The following is a 20,538-nucleotide window of genomic DNA, read 5'->3' as shown; positions in this document are numbered from 1 at the left end:
GATGGACATGTTCAGGGAGAATACCGATTCGTGGGATAAAAACACCCCCAAGTTAATTCAATGCTCAAATCACTGCAATAAGGCAGCACGGACGATAATTCGAATTCACAGCAGCTGTGAAATAATAACGCATGGCATTTACTTTGCAATATACTCAGAATAATCACGATTCTGCACGGGTGTTAGAAAAGTCCAGCGTAAGATCTGTCTCGTATACTATGGGCATCGATGCAAAGATCAACATCAATGATGCACACATCAGAATTACGCATGCAAAAACGATGTTCAATTCGTACAAGTAGTATATACCTTGTAACGAATCTTGCAGTCTCATTGAGACTATGCAATGCAAATGGACCAAAAAATTATTGTATCTCGAATCCCAATCGTGATTCTAAATTCTAACAATTGCTTGAATTGTGCGGGGGAGGAGGAATGATTAAATGCCGAGTGTGTTGGCATCACCTTACACGCTAATTTTCTAGGGGTGTCACCATACTCTGCGATTGTTCACCCCATGCTCGAATTGTCTACGGGAGCTAAGCTCTAATTTTTTTCTAATTTCCATATGTGTTGCTCATAATTATTATCGCCTTTTGGTATCTGTACTTTTATTGAAGAAATATTTAAAAATTCACAATAATACGCTGGAAGCAGCAGGAATGCACAACTGCTAGGCGATTCGCTTTAAGGCTCACAAATCTCATTTGGCTCTTTCCACGGCAATCTATTCTCCAGATCTATGGGCCGTCAAATCAATCGCAGCCGCCAATCTGAGGAAGAGTAATTCCTTTACCTTGACAAGTGTCGCGTGTCATAACGCAAAGACAACAGCGTGCCGAGTGCACACACCTCTCTGTAGGGACATCGATCGCTGCTCAAATTCGCATCGTCTGATCAGAAACAAACGAAACCAAAACACCACAGCGTACAAACAAAGGAACACACGAACGACACTACACAGGGAGAACCCCCCCCAGCCTATTCCCGAGACCCAGCGTGAACGGACCTCGGTCGAAGTTGTACTGCTGCGAGATGATCTCTCCCCAGTGCTTGCCGCACTCGGTGCTCAGCTTCTTGGGCTTGTCAAGGCGGCGCACGGCGAGGGCGCTCGCGTGCTTGGCGAACGCGTCGGGCGTCATGTCAGCCACGTGCCGCCCCATGGCGTGCAGGAACGCCTCCACGCGACTCTCCAGGTAGTGCGGCTGCTTCTCCGACTGGATGATGAAGCGTAGGCCCTGCACGCCGCTCGACCGCCGCGGCCCGCTGAACACGATGTAGCCTGGCACCGCCGGCGCACACGGACACACGAAACCCACGCCGCGTTATTGCCGTTGGCCGCAAAGTAACAACGCATCACGGTAGGTAAGCGTGGTCGTTCAGTTGACAGACGCCACGTGCACGCGTGCTCATTGAGCTCGGGCACACGCTCATTAGTACGCACGTGCAAGACCCCAGCTCCCTCATCTATAGCCAATCAGCTAATGCTTGGCCAGTGCAAATGGTAACTAGTCACCTAAGCCAAGAGCTTTACACTAGAGTCTGGATTCGACAGAGGCCACAGGCATCCTGAGTTTTGGTCTGCAAAACAGTTTTTATAAAGTACCAAAGAGGTGTGTGGCTTAAGGAAGGAATGAATTAGTGTTGTGGTTCATGAGAGTTGTGAATGGCATGGTTGTAAATTTCATAGAGAAACATATTTGGGTGTATATTCGCATGTGCTAATGAATGTGTGTGTACTCCAGCGTGCATGTGTGCAAGTTCACGTGTGTGTGTTTTACGTATGTCAACTCGTAACACCTGAGTCTGTTCTGTGACTTCCTGCCAGCGAGCCTTTGACACTGCACGTGGCCTGAAAGTGCACCTCGCCTGGCACGAGCGCCGTGGTGATGTCACCGCCACTCTGTGGTGAATGGCGATTGTTGTTGTTGGTGCATGTCTAGCCGTGTGTTAGCGTGTGTTTGTGTGCGTGTGTGTACGTGTGTGTGCGTGTGCGCGTTAGCGTGTGTTTGTGTGCGCGTGTTAGTGCGTGTTAGTGCGTGTGTTTGTACGTGTTAGTGCGTGTGTGTACGTGCACCCACCCAGTTGCTCCTTGGTGCGCAGGGTGTTGAAGCAGGGCTCCGACACGATCTGGCAGAAGAGCTCCAGCAGCATGTTGTCGTGCGTTGTCTGCAGGTCCGTCTGGTAGTAGATCTCGATCCCGCAGTTGTTGTGCACCTCGTTACGCCTCTGGTACACGAACCAACGGCCTGAAGTGTGCGCACGCGCACAAAAAAACGGGATCTGCGTGTAACCTTTTGTAGATCGTCGAGCCGTGAAGCTGTTCGTGGGCAACTATTACAATCGGCACGGTGCACGGTGGGGTGGTGTGGCGGGAAATACGCGCGGCTGTCATCGTGTCCGCAGTGCTGATGTTAACACACCGCGCCAGATAGCCATTTAAGGCCAGGTTGACCTCGGTACATCTCAGGACAGGTTTAGATATCACTCGCAACTGATGTTCGCCGGGGCCGGGAATACAATTCAGGTTGCTGGGTTCGAAGTACAGTTTGTTAATCGCTGCACTGACACTCAAAAGCACACGTAAATAAAAGGACAAAAATCTCCCTCGATATCTCCTCCTTTGGCCTGACAGAATGTTAAACTCTTTGTAAGATAAGCGATAGTAAGAGGAACATAAACGACAGTGGGACAAAGTGAGGGCGAGGGAGACACAAAATAGTCAAGAAGAATCATCAACACACAACACTACAGATTCAAACCCTCAGAAGACTCTTAAAGATCCAATAATAAGAATGCAATGTGACATTTCATTAGACTCGTTCGTTCGATTCGACTGCCAAGCAGACATCCTCTTCGCCAAAGCTCCGTACCGTCCGGCAGCTGCACCTCACGGTGGCGTGTGAGCTGGCTGGGTAGCAGTGGCTTGCTGTGAGCCAGCCGTACCAGCGTGTCCTCCACCATGGCCATCGTCTCCAGGGCACCCTGCGCACAGTGGGCGAGCGCCATCACCATCACAACCATCACAACGTCCGCACTAGCAGCAGTGCTCGGTGCAGCAGCACTGCGACCTCTCGCTGTCCCACGTCATACGCTGCTGGTTTGCTGTTGACAAGCAACGCTAATGTTAACCCTTTCCCGTTATGATGACGGACACGTACAGTTTTTTATTCCGATTTATGTATATTTATGTCATCGGAACGGAATTGATTCTGAAGCAAATCAAATCGACCCTGAGCAGAATCGGAAGTGAAAGGCCATGCGGGAGGGGCGTGTGCCTGGCCGCCAATGACTGCACAAAGAAACCCCATCACATTCAATTTGGTTTTGTACTTAATCTGGTCAAATTCCAGCTCTGAAAAAATTCTGATTGACTGTCATGTGACAGGCTTGGGTGGAAAAATGCTGCCTCAATGTCTGGACCAGATGTCACTTTAAGGCATCCAGAGATTACTCTGTGGTATTTCCTTCCAGGACCATTCTCTGCCACGAGCGTTTGCACTGCTCCTGCGTGACACCTCAATGGATACTCATGACTTGAAGCTGAAAGCTCAAGTGGGGTAAATCTGGGGCGGCAAAACATGTTAAGGACTGCAAATGTCTCGCGGTTGAAGCGAGCTGTGGCAGCTTTAGGGGTGGGGTCTGTACAGCACCTCCTTGTCCACGTTCCCATGGAAGAGGCACTCCATGTGCAACCTGGACAGCAGCTGCGGCACAAATGCCTGTAGGCAGGACACGGTGACGTCTGAAACGAGAGCGGCCAGTCGCGCATAACACCATTGGCTCCTGTGCATCGGGCGGTCCTACACACACATGCTGACGCACGGTGGCTGTAAATGTGCAGTTCTTTTGTAAATCCACTGTTGGATTAGGGCCTTCCCACGCCGTGCAGGTCATTCTCCTTGCTCTAGTAAGTACAGAGCAGTGCTCATCTCCATTGAAAGCCCCGAGCCAGTGATGGAAATGTCACGTTCGTATGGTTGGACTCGTCACTCACTTCCTGCAAAGTCACTCAACCTTGCGGATTCTTTGTAAGTGGTTGACAGCCGCAGATAATTTATTCAGTCGCTTCAGAGTGCAACCACTACGGTGTGTGACTGAACTGAAGCTGACCAAGACAGTGCACACATTCCAAGTTGATTTGCTTACTGTATCAGAATAAAACATTTCGATAACTGCCATGAAGAGCTTGCCATGCGTCTATTAGACAATGGCAGCATATGTGTGTGTGTCTCAGGCAAGTCCCATTGACTCGCTTAAACTATGAATATTACACCTCAATATTGCAAGCATATACCACTTACAGTTTTTATAAATATCAACTGGTTCTGTGCGTAGCTATGTGCGTTGCATGGAGGTGATGTGGTGTAGTATGTTGGGGCACGGATGGGCTTGGGGTGGCTTGGAATGTCGTGCTATGGTGTGGTGTGGCATAGTGTGGTGTGGGTGTCGCATGGTGTGATGTGATGTCGCATGGCATGTTGTGGTGTTGCCGTGTGTCTCGTGGTGCGGTGTCACGTGGCATGGTGTGGTGTTGCGTGGCGTGGTGCGGTGATGCGTGGTGTGGTGATGCGTGGCGTGGCACTGAGTGGTGGCCCCACCTTCGAGTGCATCGCGAAGCTCCTCCTTAGTCCAGGCCAGTTCTGTCATGAGAAGACGCAGGTAGTACATGGCGTGCTGGTGTGGCTGCTCGGCACGGAAGTTGCTCAGAGACCGCAGGTACTATAGAGCAAACATGAAAAATATGATGAAGATAATGATAGCAACTTTACCATGAATCAGCATTTCAGGGTCGCTGGATAACTACCAAGCGAAAAAGATCCCCCATTTAGCCCTACACACGAACAGGGCAAGTGCTGTTGGCATGTACCTATTAGGGTCGACATGACACACAGAGAGGTAGTGTGGTCAGATAAGGGAGTGATGTCTCCCAAGCGCTAAAGTACAGTACACAAGACTGTGCTGGTTATTAATTTAATGCTGAATCACCTCGGAGGTGCCCAAGACACTTTCAGCTTCCACTCACTATCAACGTTGTGCACACCCAGAAACAACACTGAGGCTGCTAGGATGGTAACACAAGGCACTAAACAATGTACCACCCCTCCCCACCATAATTACATGATTCACACATGCCAGGCGCACACTTGAGCAAGCCCGAGATAATAATGGCTCATTAAACACATCCTCTCTTCTCCTTGCTCATTATGTGTTCAAAACTGGAAGAATCGTCAAGTTTGTTTCCCCAGAACACAATCTGAATTTCCATTCCAGCCATATATATAAAGCATTGATGTTGTAAAAACGTTATAAAGTCAGGCACAAAAGATGTAGAGAGCTGCACATCACCCAGGATCTCATCAGCCTCTGAGACTTTGAGACTGAATGAGAGTTCAATCCCAACTCCCTCGTTAATTGCAGGAATACTTGGCCCCAATTAGTGACATCTGTTGAAAGTATTAAGGCTGTTAATCCCAGCTGCAATATAAGAAGTTATCGTGACCTCGATCCTGGTTATCGCCCTTTTTATCGTAATTCTCGTTGTCTTTGAAAAAGACATTCGATGAATAAAACATAAATATACCTTGGCTATGTCACTGGCAGACGTCGCCAGGTTATGAAAAGATAGGAAATATTTTTCAGTGAAAGACATCCAGTCGCCTATACCTCAAATCATCACTATTTACACACCAAGGCATCATGCTCTTTACATAATTTCGCATAAACGATTTATTTTGGAGAGCATTGTTGTTCTTAGCTGGGACGCTGCACACAGTTATGAACTGCAGTGTCGCTCCACGTACACTTACCGCTTCCTTGATGATTTCAAATCGCATCTCATCAATTTCAAATGTTGCCATCTTCTCGATAATCTTCCTGAGCAGCAGAGGCTGCTTGTCTTGGTAACCTTTGATTGACAACTGCCACGCACGCAGCCACGCGCACAAAACAAGGAACATACGTCACTTGCGAGCGCTTATCACGACAGACACCGCACATGAAGCGGCCGTGTGGTTAGCACCATACACAGCCTCCTTTGTCCGTGCAGTGCTTGTATTGAACATTTTGCCAGTACACCAGGTAATCAATTTGGGATCACCCAACCTCAGGGGGATCCAGGGCTGGTTTGGCTACTAAACGTGAAACGATACATCCAATCGGCAAATCAAATAAATTCTTAGTCACGATACATGTATTTAATCTTTGTTGCGCAAGAACGGATTATTTATTATTTCTGTACGCCATATGAAATTAGTTCACGTGACCTCTGCAGCAACTGGAATATCACGATCTAGCGCAATTGTTAACCAAAATAATCAATTCTCGAATTAAACTGAGATCATGAATTATGACAATTCATTGAATCTCGAGGGGGTCGATTTGTTATAGCTGGCGATAGAATGCCAACTGCCAGCGTTAATTAATACAACCTGCACAGTTCCCCTCTTCTGCCTTAGCCAGATACTCCCCTCTCACCCCCGCCCCTCCACAGCTGAGCACACCGATTGCAAACCCCCACACTCGGCTTTATCCGAGATCCAAAAACTCGCCAACTTTCCCCAGTCAGTACACGAATCACATTCCCCCCTGACCCCCCCCCCCCCTTCATACCAGATGTATCAACCCCTCGTCCCCCAGTCTCCTATTAATTTTCAATAAAGCAATCACAACCCCCTTGCATTGGCCAGGTGCTGTGCCCTTTACCCCCTACTCCAACACAGCTCAGCGTGCGGTCACTGGACACCTCCCCTCCCACCTTGGCCCAATGCTCCCTGCTTCCCAACACTCCTCCCCGGGACCCCTCACGTGGATGCCGTAGACGGTATTCTGCAGGGTGTAGCTGAGGCCCGCGAGATCGGCCGCATAGGCGTACTCGTTGAGAGAGTCTTTGAGCAGCTCCACGTACAGGTAGGCCATGTCGCAGTGCAGCGGGTCCACGTACGCAAAGGGGCTACGTGGGGTGGGGTGGGGGACAGGGCGAGTGAGGGAGACTCGGCCGTGAGATCCTAGGGTTACTTTATATATATATACACATTTTATGTACTAGCAAAGAGCAATTAAACAGCACCACCTTGGTCACTGACACGCTTGTATGAAAAATATATATGCAGGATATATGCAGGCCTAATCTTAGAAAAAATGGTTTATAAATCAATTTTTTTATGCAGCTATGGAGTGTTCATGACTACAGTGGTATGGTTTTGTAGCGGTGTTTAAAAGCTACTGAAAATGCAGTCCCTTCATTAATGCCTCAGACCAGTTAACTTTACCTGTTACGAATCAAAAACGTGGACACTGACAAACGCAACGGAACAGAAGCAGAAAAGTACTCAAATAATCACGGAGAGCGGCATGCTGAGAATTACACCGGGAGACAAGAAAAAAAGGAATTCATGGACCCTAGAACAAATGCAAATGAGTGACATCATACTGCCTGTGAGGAGAACCCAGTGGACTCAGGCAGGACATACTGCAGGGAGGGTTGATGGCCAATGGACAAGCAAAGTATCCTGCCCAAGTCCACAAGTGCAGAATGGTAGCCAGAGGTGGGAATCGCACCTCGCAGCACGATCACCGTGAAGATGGAGTGATGAGAATAACTCGTGGGACCATTGGAAGTGGGAGACGTTCATCCAGCAGTGGATTTACGATGGATGATGATTATGACCAGAAGCTGATGCCCGTGCACAGACTGACTCACATGAACCCACGTGGTACAACAAAGGTGTGAATGTTAAATGACGAAGCTACCATGTTGTTTGGAAATGTCAAGACAGGCGGCATCATGTTCAATAGGCAAACTTAAATGAAACAAAATACCTAAAGAACTCAAAGTTGAGGCAGGCCTTGGGCAAGTGAAAGGTATCGTCCTGTTTGAACCACAGCTTGCTCATGGCAGAATCCTGGAGACACACACAACCCAAACATGCTAGCTTAGGTTTTAATTTTTGCAACGAAGCCTAAACTCTCAAACCCACACACATTTAATGTTGTGTGAGAGTCAAACATATACATATCTCTTCATATACTCACGCATGCATAAGGATAACAAAATTTAACCTTTGATTGACCAATTCCGCTTGCATTTCTAAGCACACATTTTATGCTAACACACACATGAGCAGTTTTCTGAGAGACACAGCCACAAAACACAAATGCACGTGCATTAACAAACTAGCATAGGTGTGATGTTTGTGTCCATACGCAAGTGCACGTGAGAACACACACAAAGACACACAGAAGTGTTTTCATATTTTTCCAAAAAAACAAGCGCACAAATGCAACCAATGAAGATGCTATTCATTTCTATTCCAACCACTGACATTCACCCAAAACCATCAACACACATACCACACATTCTGGACTCTTAAAAAAAAACCTGTAAAAGCTTAAGAGTTAAAGAAATGGTGCATTAGACTCGCTTGTGTTCGTTCTCTTTCATACGATCCATCCGTGCATGAAAGTATAATTGTGGATTCATTATCACCAACTGGTCTCTGAATTTTTTTTCTAAAATGTGTCTGTTTTGGCCCTGCCATAGAAATGGCAAATGTCACCACTATCTCAGGGCCATAAAACAGAGATGAACATCACTCTATGCTAATTTTAATTGGGCAACAATTTACCTTCAACTTTGAATGCACCTTTTTTTTGTTTAGGCTGCACCAGCCCACTGATACAACCGCTGAAATACTGAATGTACAATGAGCCACTGAATGTGAATGAAACTGTCAGTTCAATTAATTTTTTTTAAACCCTCTGTTCATGCTTGATAAAACTAACCAGGGATATTGTGTGCGAAGTGCACAAAGATTCTATTTCTAGCATTAGCCAGGTGGGGGAACTTGACAAAGGCCAAAAGATTAAATTTAAATCAGGTCACTGGATTTAACAGCACTGCTCTTTGATCACGGTCTGCCACGTAACCATTACTGTCCTCAGTCGGGCTTTGGGATCTGCTTATACGTGCAGCCCATGGCAGGCACCTTAATGAGCTGCGGGTAGGGATGGGTGATCTCTTCCTTCAGAGGCAGGATGTCGAAGATGGTCGGGATGAATTCGTTCTTCATGGGAAGAGTGAAGTGCTCATTGAGACCAGCATTCTGCCACTTCTGTATGTGCCACACACAGATACATTTCAACAAGAAAACATATACATGTGGAGCTTTTATGTTTAAGTAGACATTTATCAGCAAACAGTGTAATTTATTTAATCCCAAAGCAAATGAATTAATGAGCACATTTGGTATGTGCTTCATTCTTACAGCGTAATGCGTTCACGAAGGCGTTATGTCTCACAATTATTATCTGCAGTAGTTTCACAGACAATTATAATCTGCAGTAGTTTCAAAGTAGGGGCGATGTTGCTATGTGGCTTTACCCAACTGTAAATTTGTGAATAATTTTCGAATTTGACAAATTTGGCCTACTCTTTTTCAAATAACGTCACGCCATCTTTAACGTGCACTGCAAAACAGATGGCGCATATGTTATGCTTAATATACCTGCAGTGTTAATCAGGGAAGCCGCTAGGTTCAAACCGCACACTTTTGAAACTAGCAGAAAATGCACTACCACTCAGCAATGTCACCACAATCAACATACTACATACAGCTTTGTTGAGACTTGCTTAATTTCTACACTTGTTTGGAGGTACAGGGCTACAAGGTACACACATGCAAAGATATACACACGCTATGGATAATGGACACAATGCTTGCAAGTGATAATCCAGTAAAGGAAAAACATTGATGTCACAAGGGTTTCGGGAAACTCTGACATGACCCGTTCCCTACCGTAAAGGTTTCTTCCGAGACACTCTCTTGCTTGTACTGCGTCTCATACCACCGCTCCACCTGGTCAGTGTGCCCTTCAAACGCCTTTGCTACGACAGCAATCCTGCAAATGTGGATGCAAGAATTTGGAAAAATGCACGCACATACAAAGATCCCCATATAGCCTTAACAGAACGTTTTGGCAAGTGCTGTTAGCGAGTAGCACCTATGAAGGATGACACAGCACACGAGAGAGTGGGTGGCCAGGTACTCATTTGAGGCTGAGTCAACTTAGGGGAGGCCCAGGACCGATTCAGATCATCGTCACTGGTGTTGGCCGTGTGGGGGAATCGAACTCGGGTTGCCGGGTCCGTAGCGCAGTGCGCGGACCGTTGCACTACCGCTCCCCACTCGACATGAGCACACGCACACACACAGAATATTCCTCAGTTACTCACCCAGCCATTGTGCATGCACACGGTTTGACTCTTGAGGTATTCTATCTAAAACTCTCAATTACAGGTATTAAAATACCAGCATTTCCATCACAGAAATGCTATTAACACAATTATTAATAACAGCATACCCAACACCCGAGTCACATATTTTTATTCCAGAAATGCATTGCCGATAATCACAAACAAGGCAGAGGAGGACTTCGTTTATCTGTGACACTTTTATGTGTTGTATAAAAAATTTGCCCCCTGGCAGGAATCATGGTTCTCTGTTTTTCAGTTTTCAGTTTCTGTGATGTGTGAGTTGGTAACATTTAAAGCATCCTTTCTTCCAAGTGTACTACATTGCATGCACCCGTGTTAGCAAGCCGAGCATTACCAGGCACACATGGGATAGCTGCCAAGCTGGACCGTGCTGTCCATACCTGCTGTTGTGCGGTTGCAACTTGTCCAGCAGCATTTCAATAAGGTCCGGCCGGAACTCCTCCAGCAGGTACTCTGCAGCGAGCACCTCCCGGATTGGATAGTACTGTGTGCACAAGCCATTGAGCACGAGTGAGAAAATATCAGCCCCAGGCATCGTCTAACCTACCCACCACTTAAAGATGAATGCTCCGCTTGCCTTCTACGTGAAAGGGAGAATTTGTGTCAGGTTGCTGGAGGCATCTGAATGTCCAAAATACAGGGGAATACATTTTAACAGTGTAGATTTTGACACGGGTTGTGATGATGTCATAAAAAAAAACAAGAATAGTGGCAAGATGTCAAAATACTTGGTGCCAAGATAGGCTAATGGGAAAATAATTGTGGATAGCTGTGATCCCAAGCACACAGTACTGCAAACACTGTATATTTAAATGTATGCATACAACAGCATAAGTCAGTAAGCAGCGGGGCGAGGGTGCAATCAGCTCACGTGTAGCAAGCCGGTGATGTGTGACGTGTAGTTGCGGGGCCGCTCTTTGTCCTTAAATCTGAACGCCATCGTTCCGAGGTCCTGCGGCAACACATGGCAGCCTCACAGCTCTCCGTCCCATCATCACATCGCACCTCGTCACTACCGACACCTCAGCCCTCCTCCGCCATCCCTAGTCATCATCATCGTCCCTTGACGATGTTGCACAGGAAAAAAAAAAATCGCCCATCTACAATAATCGCTGGAAAACGTATGCAAGCTCAGACAATATTCTTTGGGTCTTTCGGTAAAGTCACGTAGATAGGTTCAAAGAAAATAACAAAAAACTACGACGTTTAAAAAAACTAAGACTACAACGATGTTTAAATCATAACTGGCTATGATGTTCCCATCCTACCACCTTCCGATGTTAGTTGTGCTTTACACCCATTTCACAAGCTCACACCAACACAGCTACTTCGCGCGCCGACGACCCCTCGGTTGCGGCTCCGAGATCTCCCATCAACTTGCTAATCTCTCATTAACCTGCTAATCTCTCATTAACTTGCTAATCTCTCATTAACTTGCTAATCTCTCATTAACTTGCTAACTTTCACCTGGCAGCTCTTTGATTGGTGGAAAACCAACCACCGTCGGGTTTGGCTGCCCACCACTTACATTATCATTGGCTGCTGACATTTGAGCTACGATCATTTCAAACCCTTACAAACAGTATGCCTTTGGAAGCTAACCCCCCCTTTTCCTGAAGACGACCGCTTGTGTTGCGATCGAAACGTCAAAGTTTTTTGTTATTTTCTTTGAACCTATCTATGTGACTTTACTGAAAGACCCAAAGAATATGAATTCCTGCAGTCACGAATGCTTTAAGCCAATATTTAAGCTCAGACAAATTATCTAAATATTACGTTAGGTTCCCTAACAGTCTCGATTTAAAGCTTTCGTGACTGCAGGGATTCATCTTCTTGGTTCTTTCGGTAAAGTTACGTAGAATGGAAATACTAAAATAATAAAAATAAAACATAATAAAATAATTCTCACGACGTTTCGGCCACAACTCAAGCAGCCGTCCTCAGGTGGAGAAGAGGTCTGTCGAGGAGACAGAGTCTGAATCCCTAACAGCTCAAGTTATACAATGTGTGGCATAAAAGACAGCACATCTGTCCAACACTGATTATTCCTATTAGTGATGAAACCAGTAATCCATTGCTTTGTTGTTTAACTGCCACACTATAAATAAGTTCAGCTTTGATGCTTGTTCAATCTGGTGGCTAAAAGCATGTAGGCTGCATGACATTGGAGATATGACATGTTGGAGATATGTCATGCAACCTACGTACAATTTACAACACCATGTATTGAAGTAATATCGTGCATACATCACTCCTTGCTATCAAATCAAAGTATGTTCTCAACGCATGGAGATGTACACCTATTGGTTACAAAATGCAGGCAGCACCGTCAATGTTCTAGACAAAGGCCAATTAATGGATCCAAAATTCAGTTGCTAAAGCCTTAGGAATGACAAGAGTTCTCACATGGGCAACGTGCCCTTTGTTTCAAAATGAAATTACAAATTTGATTCCAATCAGACCTGGCAGAACTGTCACTGCAATTAAGAATAAAAGAGTGATTGTAATTGGAACATTATCCAGAACGGTAATTGGCAATTACAATTGCCATAATTCCGTGAGCCCATTATTTATTTATTACTGCGGCGTTTCAATTTATTTAAATAATTAAGACAGATTAAACATAACAATTACAAGCTCCCGGGAGTTCACCCTGGAGTGGACCACAAATCTGTTTGGGGCGTTTCAATATTTTACAAAAGGATGCCGACATACCATAACACAGCACAGGAGGAATTGAACTTGATTTAGCTGAGGAATACAAGCCGGACCATTTTATCACATGGCCCATGCCAGTGAGACCAATGCTTTTAACTGACCAATCACCAGATTTCAAGCAATTGACTTTGTACTGGCACACACCTGATGGATGTCCTCTGGAGACCCCAAGCGAGCTCAATTTCTGAATTAAAATAGAGTTTAATTCATTCCACTCGTTACATTTAATGCCAATATAGTAATGTTCTGTGGGGCCCATAGCCACTGAGAAGGTAATGGAAATTACGGTTCCCAGACTGTTAATTCAATTTGGCTTATGTACTTTATGAAAGCAAAAAAACAGGTTCAAATCTCTTACAAAACCGTTGATGAGTAACAGTTACCACATTGAGCAATGACACAATATTTAGGCGCAGGAATATGGCGCAGTAAAACATGATTAGAAGCTTGTGCAACAATCATCACTCCCAATTAAAACAATTATTTTAGGACCACAAAAAAGCATAAGCGCTGTGCAGGAGTGAGCCCATTTCGCGATGTTTGTGCAATTCCTTATTGAGTAACATTTTTGCGTGTTGGAGTAAACCACAGTGTCCCAAGAAAACCCACATATAAATAAAGACAACTCTAAAACATGTCCACAGACGAATTGGCAGCCTACTTGCTTTATAGCCATTGAGCGAGCACCTTTCTGGGTTGCAAAATAAGGAGAAAAATCTTGAGTTATGGGCAATTACTTTCCTGACAAATTCACAATTTTGTGCAAGCCCCCCCCCCCCCATATCTTGAATGCCAAAACAAGGATATAAATTTGAGGTTTGATAGGCGCAACTGTGGGCAGCCAAAGGAGTTAATACCTTCACATGAGGTACAAATTGAAAGAGAAAAAGCATGCCGTGTGAAAATGTTTACCTTGCATTCCTCAAAAATCCACCGCACTGGTCCTTCCTTCCGCAGCATGTTGATGTACTGAAACATGTGCAGCACTATTTCATCAACGTGCTCTAGGGAAGGAACACAAACCAACAAATGTGGGATAGTAAACACATAAAATGGTTCTCATGATTCACATGATAAAAGAAATGTTTTATTTTTATTCCAAATGTTGTCCAATTTTCACCACAAAAGAGGTGCGTGGTATGTATCGTATGAAGAATACTTAATCCCTCTGGGATCAATTGAATAAGTACTAATTTGTAGGAAGTCAGTGTTTGCCCTGTGATGAGACTGGCCCCATCGAGGGAATATCCCCACTGGTACAGTGCTGCCAATGGGTAGGAGCATTTCCCCAATGCTCAAAAGCATAAGTGAGTAAAAAAATATTAACTTTTAGCAGCCACCACCTGCCCTCTATGTGCACAGCAGGGTGTGGTTATTACCATCATCATGACAGCTTACTGTGTACTAGACCCAACAAAAGCAGGAGTAGTAACATTCCATTGAATCATGAGAATGCTGGACTTTATATTATATCTTGGCAAACCCGCATACTCCATTCAAACGTTAGTTTGCTGCATGCTTCTGCATTTATTCATCTACAACACTGTTCATTCTGAAACAGCCAAAAGCAAAGGATGCCATTAAGTAATCTTTAGTCTGGAGAAAGTTGAAATCCCTTGCTGCATTTAATCACAGCCACTCTGTTCTCATTACGTGCACCTTGCTAAATGAGTAATCACCTAAGCCCATCTGAACCATCAAGATTTATTAGGAATACAATTAATGGAATTAAACAAAACGAATAAGTCTGGGAATAAAATGTGGGCGTTGCACAAATGTATAATTACACCCATTACTGGGGTCAATACCTAATTTGAACAACGGGCTCTTTGGAGTTATGATTGTGTGCTACGCGCTTCGTGGATGGTGCTTCAGTGAAGCCCGGGGTTGATGCGGAACCCACCGAGTCCTTCCTCTGTGAGGTCCACGTTGATGATGAAGAACATGAACCCGCGAGCGCCACCCTTTTGTCCTCCGACGAGCATGTTCACCCAGCCTGGATGACGCAGTGTCACATGCTTACAAATCAGCCTTTTTGCCTCACTTACTTGTTCACAAATCCAGATCACACCACCGACAGACAGGGCAATGGATATGTCTAGCGTGTTATGCCATTCCAGGTTCGATAAGCTAATAAGAATACTCAGGCTTGTGTGGTTAGAAAGAGAGAAACTAGAATGGTTTCAGGTAAAAATAGGCATTCAGCAGCGTGTATTTTGTCACCTGCTTTGATTAATTTTGTAGTTGATGATGAGGCTATTGATACCGTAGATGGGGGACACGCAGTTGAAAACCCAAGAAACAGCTGCATTAGCAGGGCAATTGTTGATGGCGGTGGTTGTGATTATTCTAATGGTGGTTGTGATTACAGTGGCAGTGGTGCTCGTTTTATTGTTGTTGGTGGTGGTGAAGATGATGGTGGTGGCAACTGCAATTGTGGTCGTGAAGATGTTGGTGGATGTAACTATCAATGTGGTTGCCCACTGTGCGAATTTCACCTTTGGTCTTCAGGAAGGACAACAAACTCCCTGGCCCTTCATGGCCAATGAGGTGGCCGAGATAGTGGCCAGGGTTGGACTTGTAATGTGGCTGCAGGTCCGGGATAGGAAACGTTACATAGAGGTTCCGGATGTCCTTGACAGGCACCACCTTGTATATCAGCTGTCACCAGAGCAAGCAGGCACCAGCAAAAAATACACACATTTAAAGTACTGCATGAGTTACATGTACATTTATAAACGCGTTAAACACTGCTCTTGAGTGTCAACATAAGTAGAAATGCCATCTCAGGCCTTGAGAAGCTTTCATCCAGGATGTATCGGATATATAGGCTAAAACACCACAGCTCATGCAGCCTTCTTCAGGTGTTCTTAACATTCTTCCACATAGAGGCCTTGGTGGCCAACAATCCTTTGCCAATAGCATCATGTGACCAAATGCAACGTGACCTCAGTCAGGTGACAACTGGCAATTACACAGGGCTTGTGACTTCCATCGACTAAGAATACTTAATCTATTGAATACTAAATACAAACGCTGCATGTCTTATAGGTACACAGTATTTTGTTGTTTATTCTGCAGCAAGAATGTGCAATGTACTCTGTGGGAATCACAGCATGCAGAATATGATGAAAAACACCTGTATTATATACTGTACATCAACTATGACATTTACTATTATTTCCCAAAAAGAAAACTCAACATTGGCTGAAAAGTGGTGAATTCATTTAAAGTCAAGTCGCCTTTGTGCACATAGACGCAAGGGCCATTTATACTGAAACTGAAGGCGAATGATGAATTGTAATTACCCTCAACTCAAAAAGGTCAAAGTGTCATCGAGGTTAAGTAAGCAGCTTGCAGTGTTCATCTGTATTGGCAGCCCTGAACCTGAAGTGGAAATGTTGGGCTCATATAACGGGAGCGGTGGTACAGTGCTATGTAAACTGCTCTAAAAAAACGACAAAATTAGTTTGATTCCCAGCCAAGGCTAACATCGGTGACAAATAAAATCTGAACCTGTCAGAGGCAACCCGGGACTGCCCAGCATGGTGCAGTATGGTCAAACAACCCACATGCTAGTGTTGTAGATAGGTAAAGATGCAGCCCTGCAATTCCTATCTTGCAACACTGCTGGCGGAGAATATCCACAGACGCGAAGGGGTAACGCTCCAGTCCATACAGACGGAATAGGTGGAATCTACAATTGCTTTACCGCCTTCTTCTGGAAAGCCAGGGTATGGCGCCGTGACACCCATGGGAAGGGAATTTCACATTTATGTGATCCACCAACCGTCGCCTCCAAAGACCTGGATTACAGGCACACGCTACCACTGCCCAAAAGTTCATGACATTTAATTTAATGATGTCTATGATAATTACAATGGAAAGTATCATCATTACCTTGAGGTGCTCCTCCTGAAAGGGGTGATCAGGGAAATCCGGGATGGGCACGATCTTATTCTCTACCTGAGCAAACAGCTTCACAACCATCTCCATCATCTCATCCAGTGGTTCTGCAACAACAAACACCCTTTATCAATACAGAAGTACCGACGCCTGGAGCGTTAACCGAGCTTAGGTCAATAGGTCAATGCGTGTGAAGGGAAGAATGGAAACTCCAACGCACAAAGCAGAGTGCCGCGGTAAATACGCTGAGTGGGAATGCAGATGGGACAGATTTACACCCAATGCCACGTCACAGAGTCTTAACTGTGGTGCAATGGTTTTAGTGCTCAAATATGATCATAAGGTTTTAAGTTCAAATCCCAGTCTCTGAAGAGCTCAGCCTATCACCAATCTGGGTCTATATAATGAGAGTACCACTTTGTGGGAAAACAACAAATGCCATCCTGTGGATTGACCGGCCCCAACATGGGAATGTGGAACCTCCACTTCTGGAGCAAGGATGATAATGGAGTTAAACCTTGCCATTTTCCATGTTTGAGCAGACAAACACATTTACTTGACGTGGCATTAGCGAGCAGACGCAATGAGAAGAGAAGTTGCTGAAACATAAAAAATGCAGCACCCTACTACATTACTTACAGCGACACATCCATTGGCAACTGGGTTAGAGCTCCCACATCAACACGCCTGTGACCCCTTAATGGACGTTGGAGTAAAATTACTTAGATATGTTTATTGCTGGAGTGAATTTAACTCAGGAAACCAACATTGCAAAAATATCACACGGAAAAAAAAAGCGTTTAGATTTGTATGATGTTTATGCTACACGGATGACCTCGTTCAATTAGAAGTGCAAGTGCTGATGTATTAAACTCGTTTTACTTGCAGATTTTATTGGGTGTTCACGAGTTAATGTAAAAAATATTTTTTTTAAATATTATATGACTAACCTCTCCCAAGCACGCAGAGTGACATGAGGTTGGATGAGTAATAGCTGGAATGAAATTTTAACAGTTCATCTCTGACATCTAATCCGAGCTCTGATGGTCTGGTCGAGAGCGTGTACTTGTTTCCTGTAAAAGATAATGAGGGTATGTCATTACTTGAAAACCCAACCAACTCAACAACAACAATGCTTTAAAAGAACATCACGGCCTTAAAAGAATAATGCCTTAAACAGAAACATTTTAAATATAAGGTAGCGATGTTGACGAGCGTGTCGAGATTTTTGTTCATTGTGCTTGTGCACCACTGCCAACACAGCATCACAAAATTAGTTTATCATTAGCAATGTGATTACAAGTCAAGAGTTACAAAAGTGACATCATTAAAACTGACGATAAAAACTATTCACAAATTGGTCAAACTTTTAGGCAAAAGCGCCTCGAGTTAACCAGAATTAGACATTGTAATCGTGCATTAGTCCTCATGCGAAAAACAAGCTCCCCCATTTGGTTAGTGGTTATGATAAGACAAAAAAATAGAGCTGGCAGTTGTAGCTTAGTTTTATTTTTCAGCAATAAAATATGTAATAGCACTCAGTGTGTTGAGCAGGCGAAAAGGGATTGTGGGATTCATCCAGACCTGTGCCAAACTTGCTGAACGGGTGAGTCGGGTTTCCAGTCGACTTCTCCAGCTGAAAGAGCCTCCAGGAGTCATTCATGAGATTCTTCTCGTTCTCCGAGTCCACCGCATTGACCTCGCGATCTTTGCAGCTTGCATCGAAGAGTGGGCACAGGAAGAACTGGGAAAACCTGAAGGAGGCAAATGTGACATTATCCCGATCGTGGGCGTCTCCTCCGTAGGCAACTGGATTATTAAAAGAATCAGCGGCTTGCAAGAAGCTTATCAAATACAGTGGAGCTCAGTATACAGAAAGGATTAATGTCTGCAGCATGGTATTCGTAAAAATCAGAACGCTGTCATAAGGCAGCGTTAATGATGATGGAGCTGAGGTGTTATCAAATGCATTTCCTTACGTGTTAAATATATGAAGGGTGGATATGACCTTTTGAGATTGGGAGCCCTGAAATTACGAATGACTCATACTGGGTGTTGTACTTAATGGGCCAGTTTAACATCCTAATGTAACAGCCAAAACACATTACCTTGCAGATTTCCCCCACGGTTGATAAGAGACAGCAGTAAATGTTTTGCCAATAAACAAAGTGCATTTGCCAAGATGTGAAACAGATCCAATATTTGTATTGTAACCTCTGATTTAACAGTATTCATCATTTTACATTCGATCACTTAAAGATACAGATTCCGAATGCGGAACATGTTAAATACAAAGCAATTTCTACAGTGTGTAAAACTTACAATGTGCATCCAGAGCACGTAGCAATTTTGAAATATTCTCAGGCCTTGACGGTTTTAATTCAAATACCTATTAGCGTGATGAAACCTTAACTTTAATTGCATAATGCCACTCGGGCTAACGAAACAGAATAACAACAATGCTCATGTGGAAAAATCTCCTGAGCGGTGGGCGTTAACGCCACTAATGACACTGCATGAGGGGATTGAGGCGGAAGGCTTAAAAGCAATGCTATTGTAACTCCAAATCCAAGCTAACGGGTGAGTGTTTCTCAACACTCGCTCATTAGGCCAATTCTTTTGAAGGACAATGCATACATTATCAAAGCATGTTTGTTTACATGTTTTCCACAAGCATGTGTGGTTAATGCAGACTTGACGCCTTGTGATAGGTTGATAGGTGTCTATTTGCTGTTTGAACATCTTAACAACTCCTGTATTTTTGTTGGAAAAGGGGGTAAAAAGGCTATTCATTTTTATTCAATCGACAAGATTCCTCTTCCAGATCCTGTCGCGCATTCGACAACTGCTGAAGCCATCCCGGCGCTGTGCCGTCCGTGCCCCAGGCTCTGCGTGGCCGTGGAGGGAAATACCTGTCGAGGGCGCCGCCCAGGTGCTCGTGCGACACATCGAAGTAGAAGTTTGTGTGCTCGCCGCTGGTGAAAGCATTGGAGCTGCCCGCGTGCTCGTTCAGGAACTGGCTGTACTCATTCTCCTGGGGGTATTTCTTCGTTCCCAGGAAAAGCATGTGCTCGCAGAAATGAGCCAGTCCAGGGATGTTGTCGGGGTCCGATAAGAAACCTGTTTGAGCGGTGCGCACGGTTTAGTGAGTGCGTATGGAACTCCCACCGAGACATTTTTTATATCATCGTGATTTTACAAATCGTTTCAATGGCATGCAGAGGTCGCAATCAGGTACCCGATACCCGTACCCTACCCGATACCCGGCTACCCGTACCCGGCCGGGTACGGGTACGGGTACCCGTTTGCGACCCTGGTGCGGCCGGGTACGGGTAAGGAAACAAAACCCGTTTGCGACCTCTGATGGCATGACATCTCGAGACAAAGTAAAGATTCTTGTGGCAATGTGTGGAGACATGCGAGAGAGGAAATTTCATTTAAAAAGGGCTTTTCAACACCATCCATCCACCAATTATAAAGAGTATACATTTGTTGCTTTAGGCAGCCAAATTTAGATTTTGTAAAAAAAAAAGTGACAGAAAAAACCCCAGTAAGAGTTACAAAAAATAATGATATTAATATTTAAATTTACCTCTTACCAATTATACAACCATTATTGTAAGACTATACATGGCCAG

General features: G+C 44.8%; 1 protein-coding gene across 1 annotated transcript in view; it reads right to left on the bottom strand.

Annotated features, from left to right (window-relative positions):
• The window catches only part of IDE (insulin degrading enzyme), a 30,861-nt gene that overhangs the window by 5,316 nt on the left and 5,007 nt on the right, over positions 1 to 20,538 (bottom strand). The window contains exons 3-21 of the mRNA XM_078861704.1: positions 19,813 to 20,020; positions 18,485 to 18,654; positions 17,851 to 17,973; positions 16,895 to 17,007; positions 15,493 to 15,655; positions 14,898 to 14,990; positions 13,907 to 13,998; positions 11,148 to 11,228; positions 10,657 to 10,760; positions 9,798 to 9,900; positions 8,988 to 9,113; positions 7,822 to 7,904; positions 6,808 to 6,952; positions 5,811 to 5,921; positions 4,602 to 4,722; positions 3,654 to 3,745; positions 2,874 to 2,985; positions 2,082 to 2,249; positions 1,010 to 1,282 (exon numbers count right to left, since the gene is read on the bottom strand). Of these exons, the coding sequence (XP_078717830.1) occupies positions 1,010 to 1,282; positions 2,082 to 2,249; positions 2,874 to 2,985; positions 3,654 to 3,745; positions 4,602 to 4,722; positions 5,811 to 5,921; positions 6,808 to 6,952; positions 7,822 to 7,904; positions 8,988 to 9,113; positions 9,798 to 9,900; positions 10,657 to 10,760; positions 11,148 to 11,228; positions 13,907 to 13,998; positions 14,898 to 14,990; positions 15,493 to 15,655; positions 16,895 to 17,007; positions 17,851 to 17,973; positions 18,485 to 18,654; positions 19,813 to 20,020 (2,481 nt within the window). The remainder of the gene's footprint in view (positions 1 to 1,009; positions 1,283 to 2,081; positions 2,250 to 2,873; positions 2,986 to 3,653; positions 3,746 to 4,601; positions 4,723 to 5,810; positions 5,922 to 6,807; positions 6,953 to 7,821; positions 7,905 to 8,987; positions 9,114 to 9,797; positions 9,901 to 10,656; positions 10,761 to 11,147; positions 11,229 to 13,906; positions 13,999 to 14,897; positions 14,991 to 15,492; positions 15,656 to 16,894; positions 17,008 to 17,850; positions 17,974 to 18,484; positions 18,655 to 19,812; positions 20,021 to 20,538) is intronic.

Source organism: Lampetra fluviatilis, chromosome 12, assembly GCF_964198595.1.
Source record: "Lampetra fluviatilis chromosome 12, kcLamFluv1.1, whole genome shotgun sequence".
NCBI lineage: Eukaryota > Metazoa > Chordata > Hyperoartia > Petromyzontiformes > Petromyzontidae > Lampetra > Lampetra fluviatilis.
This window is presented reverse-complemented; position numbering and strand designations above follow the sequence as displayed.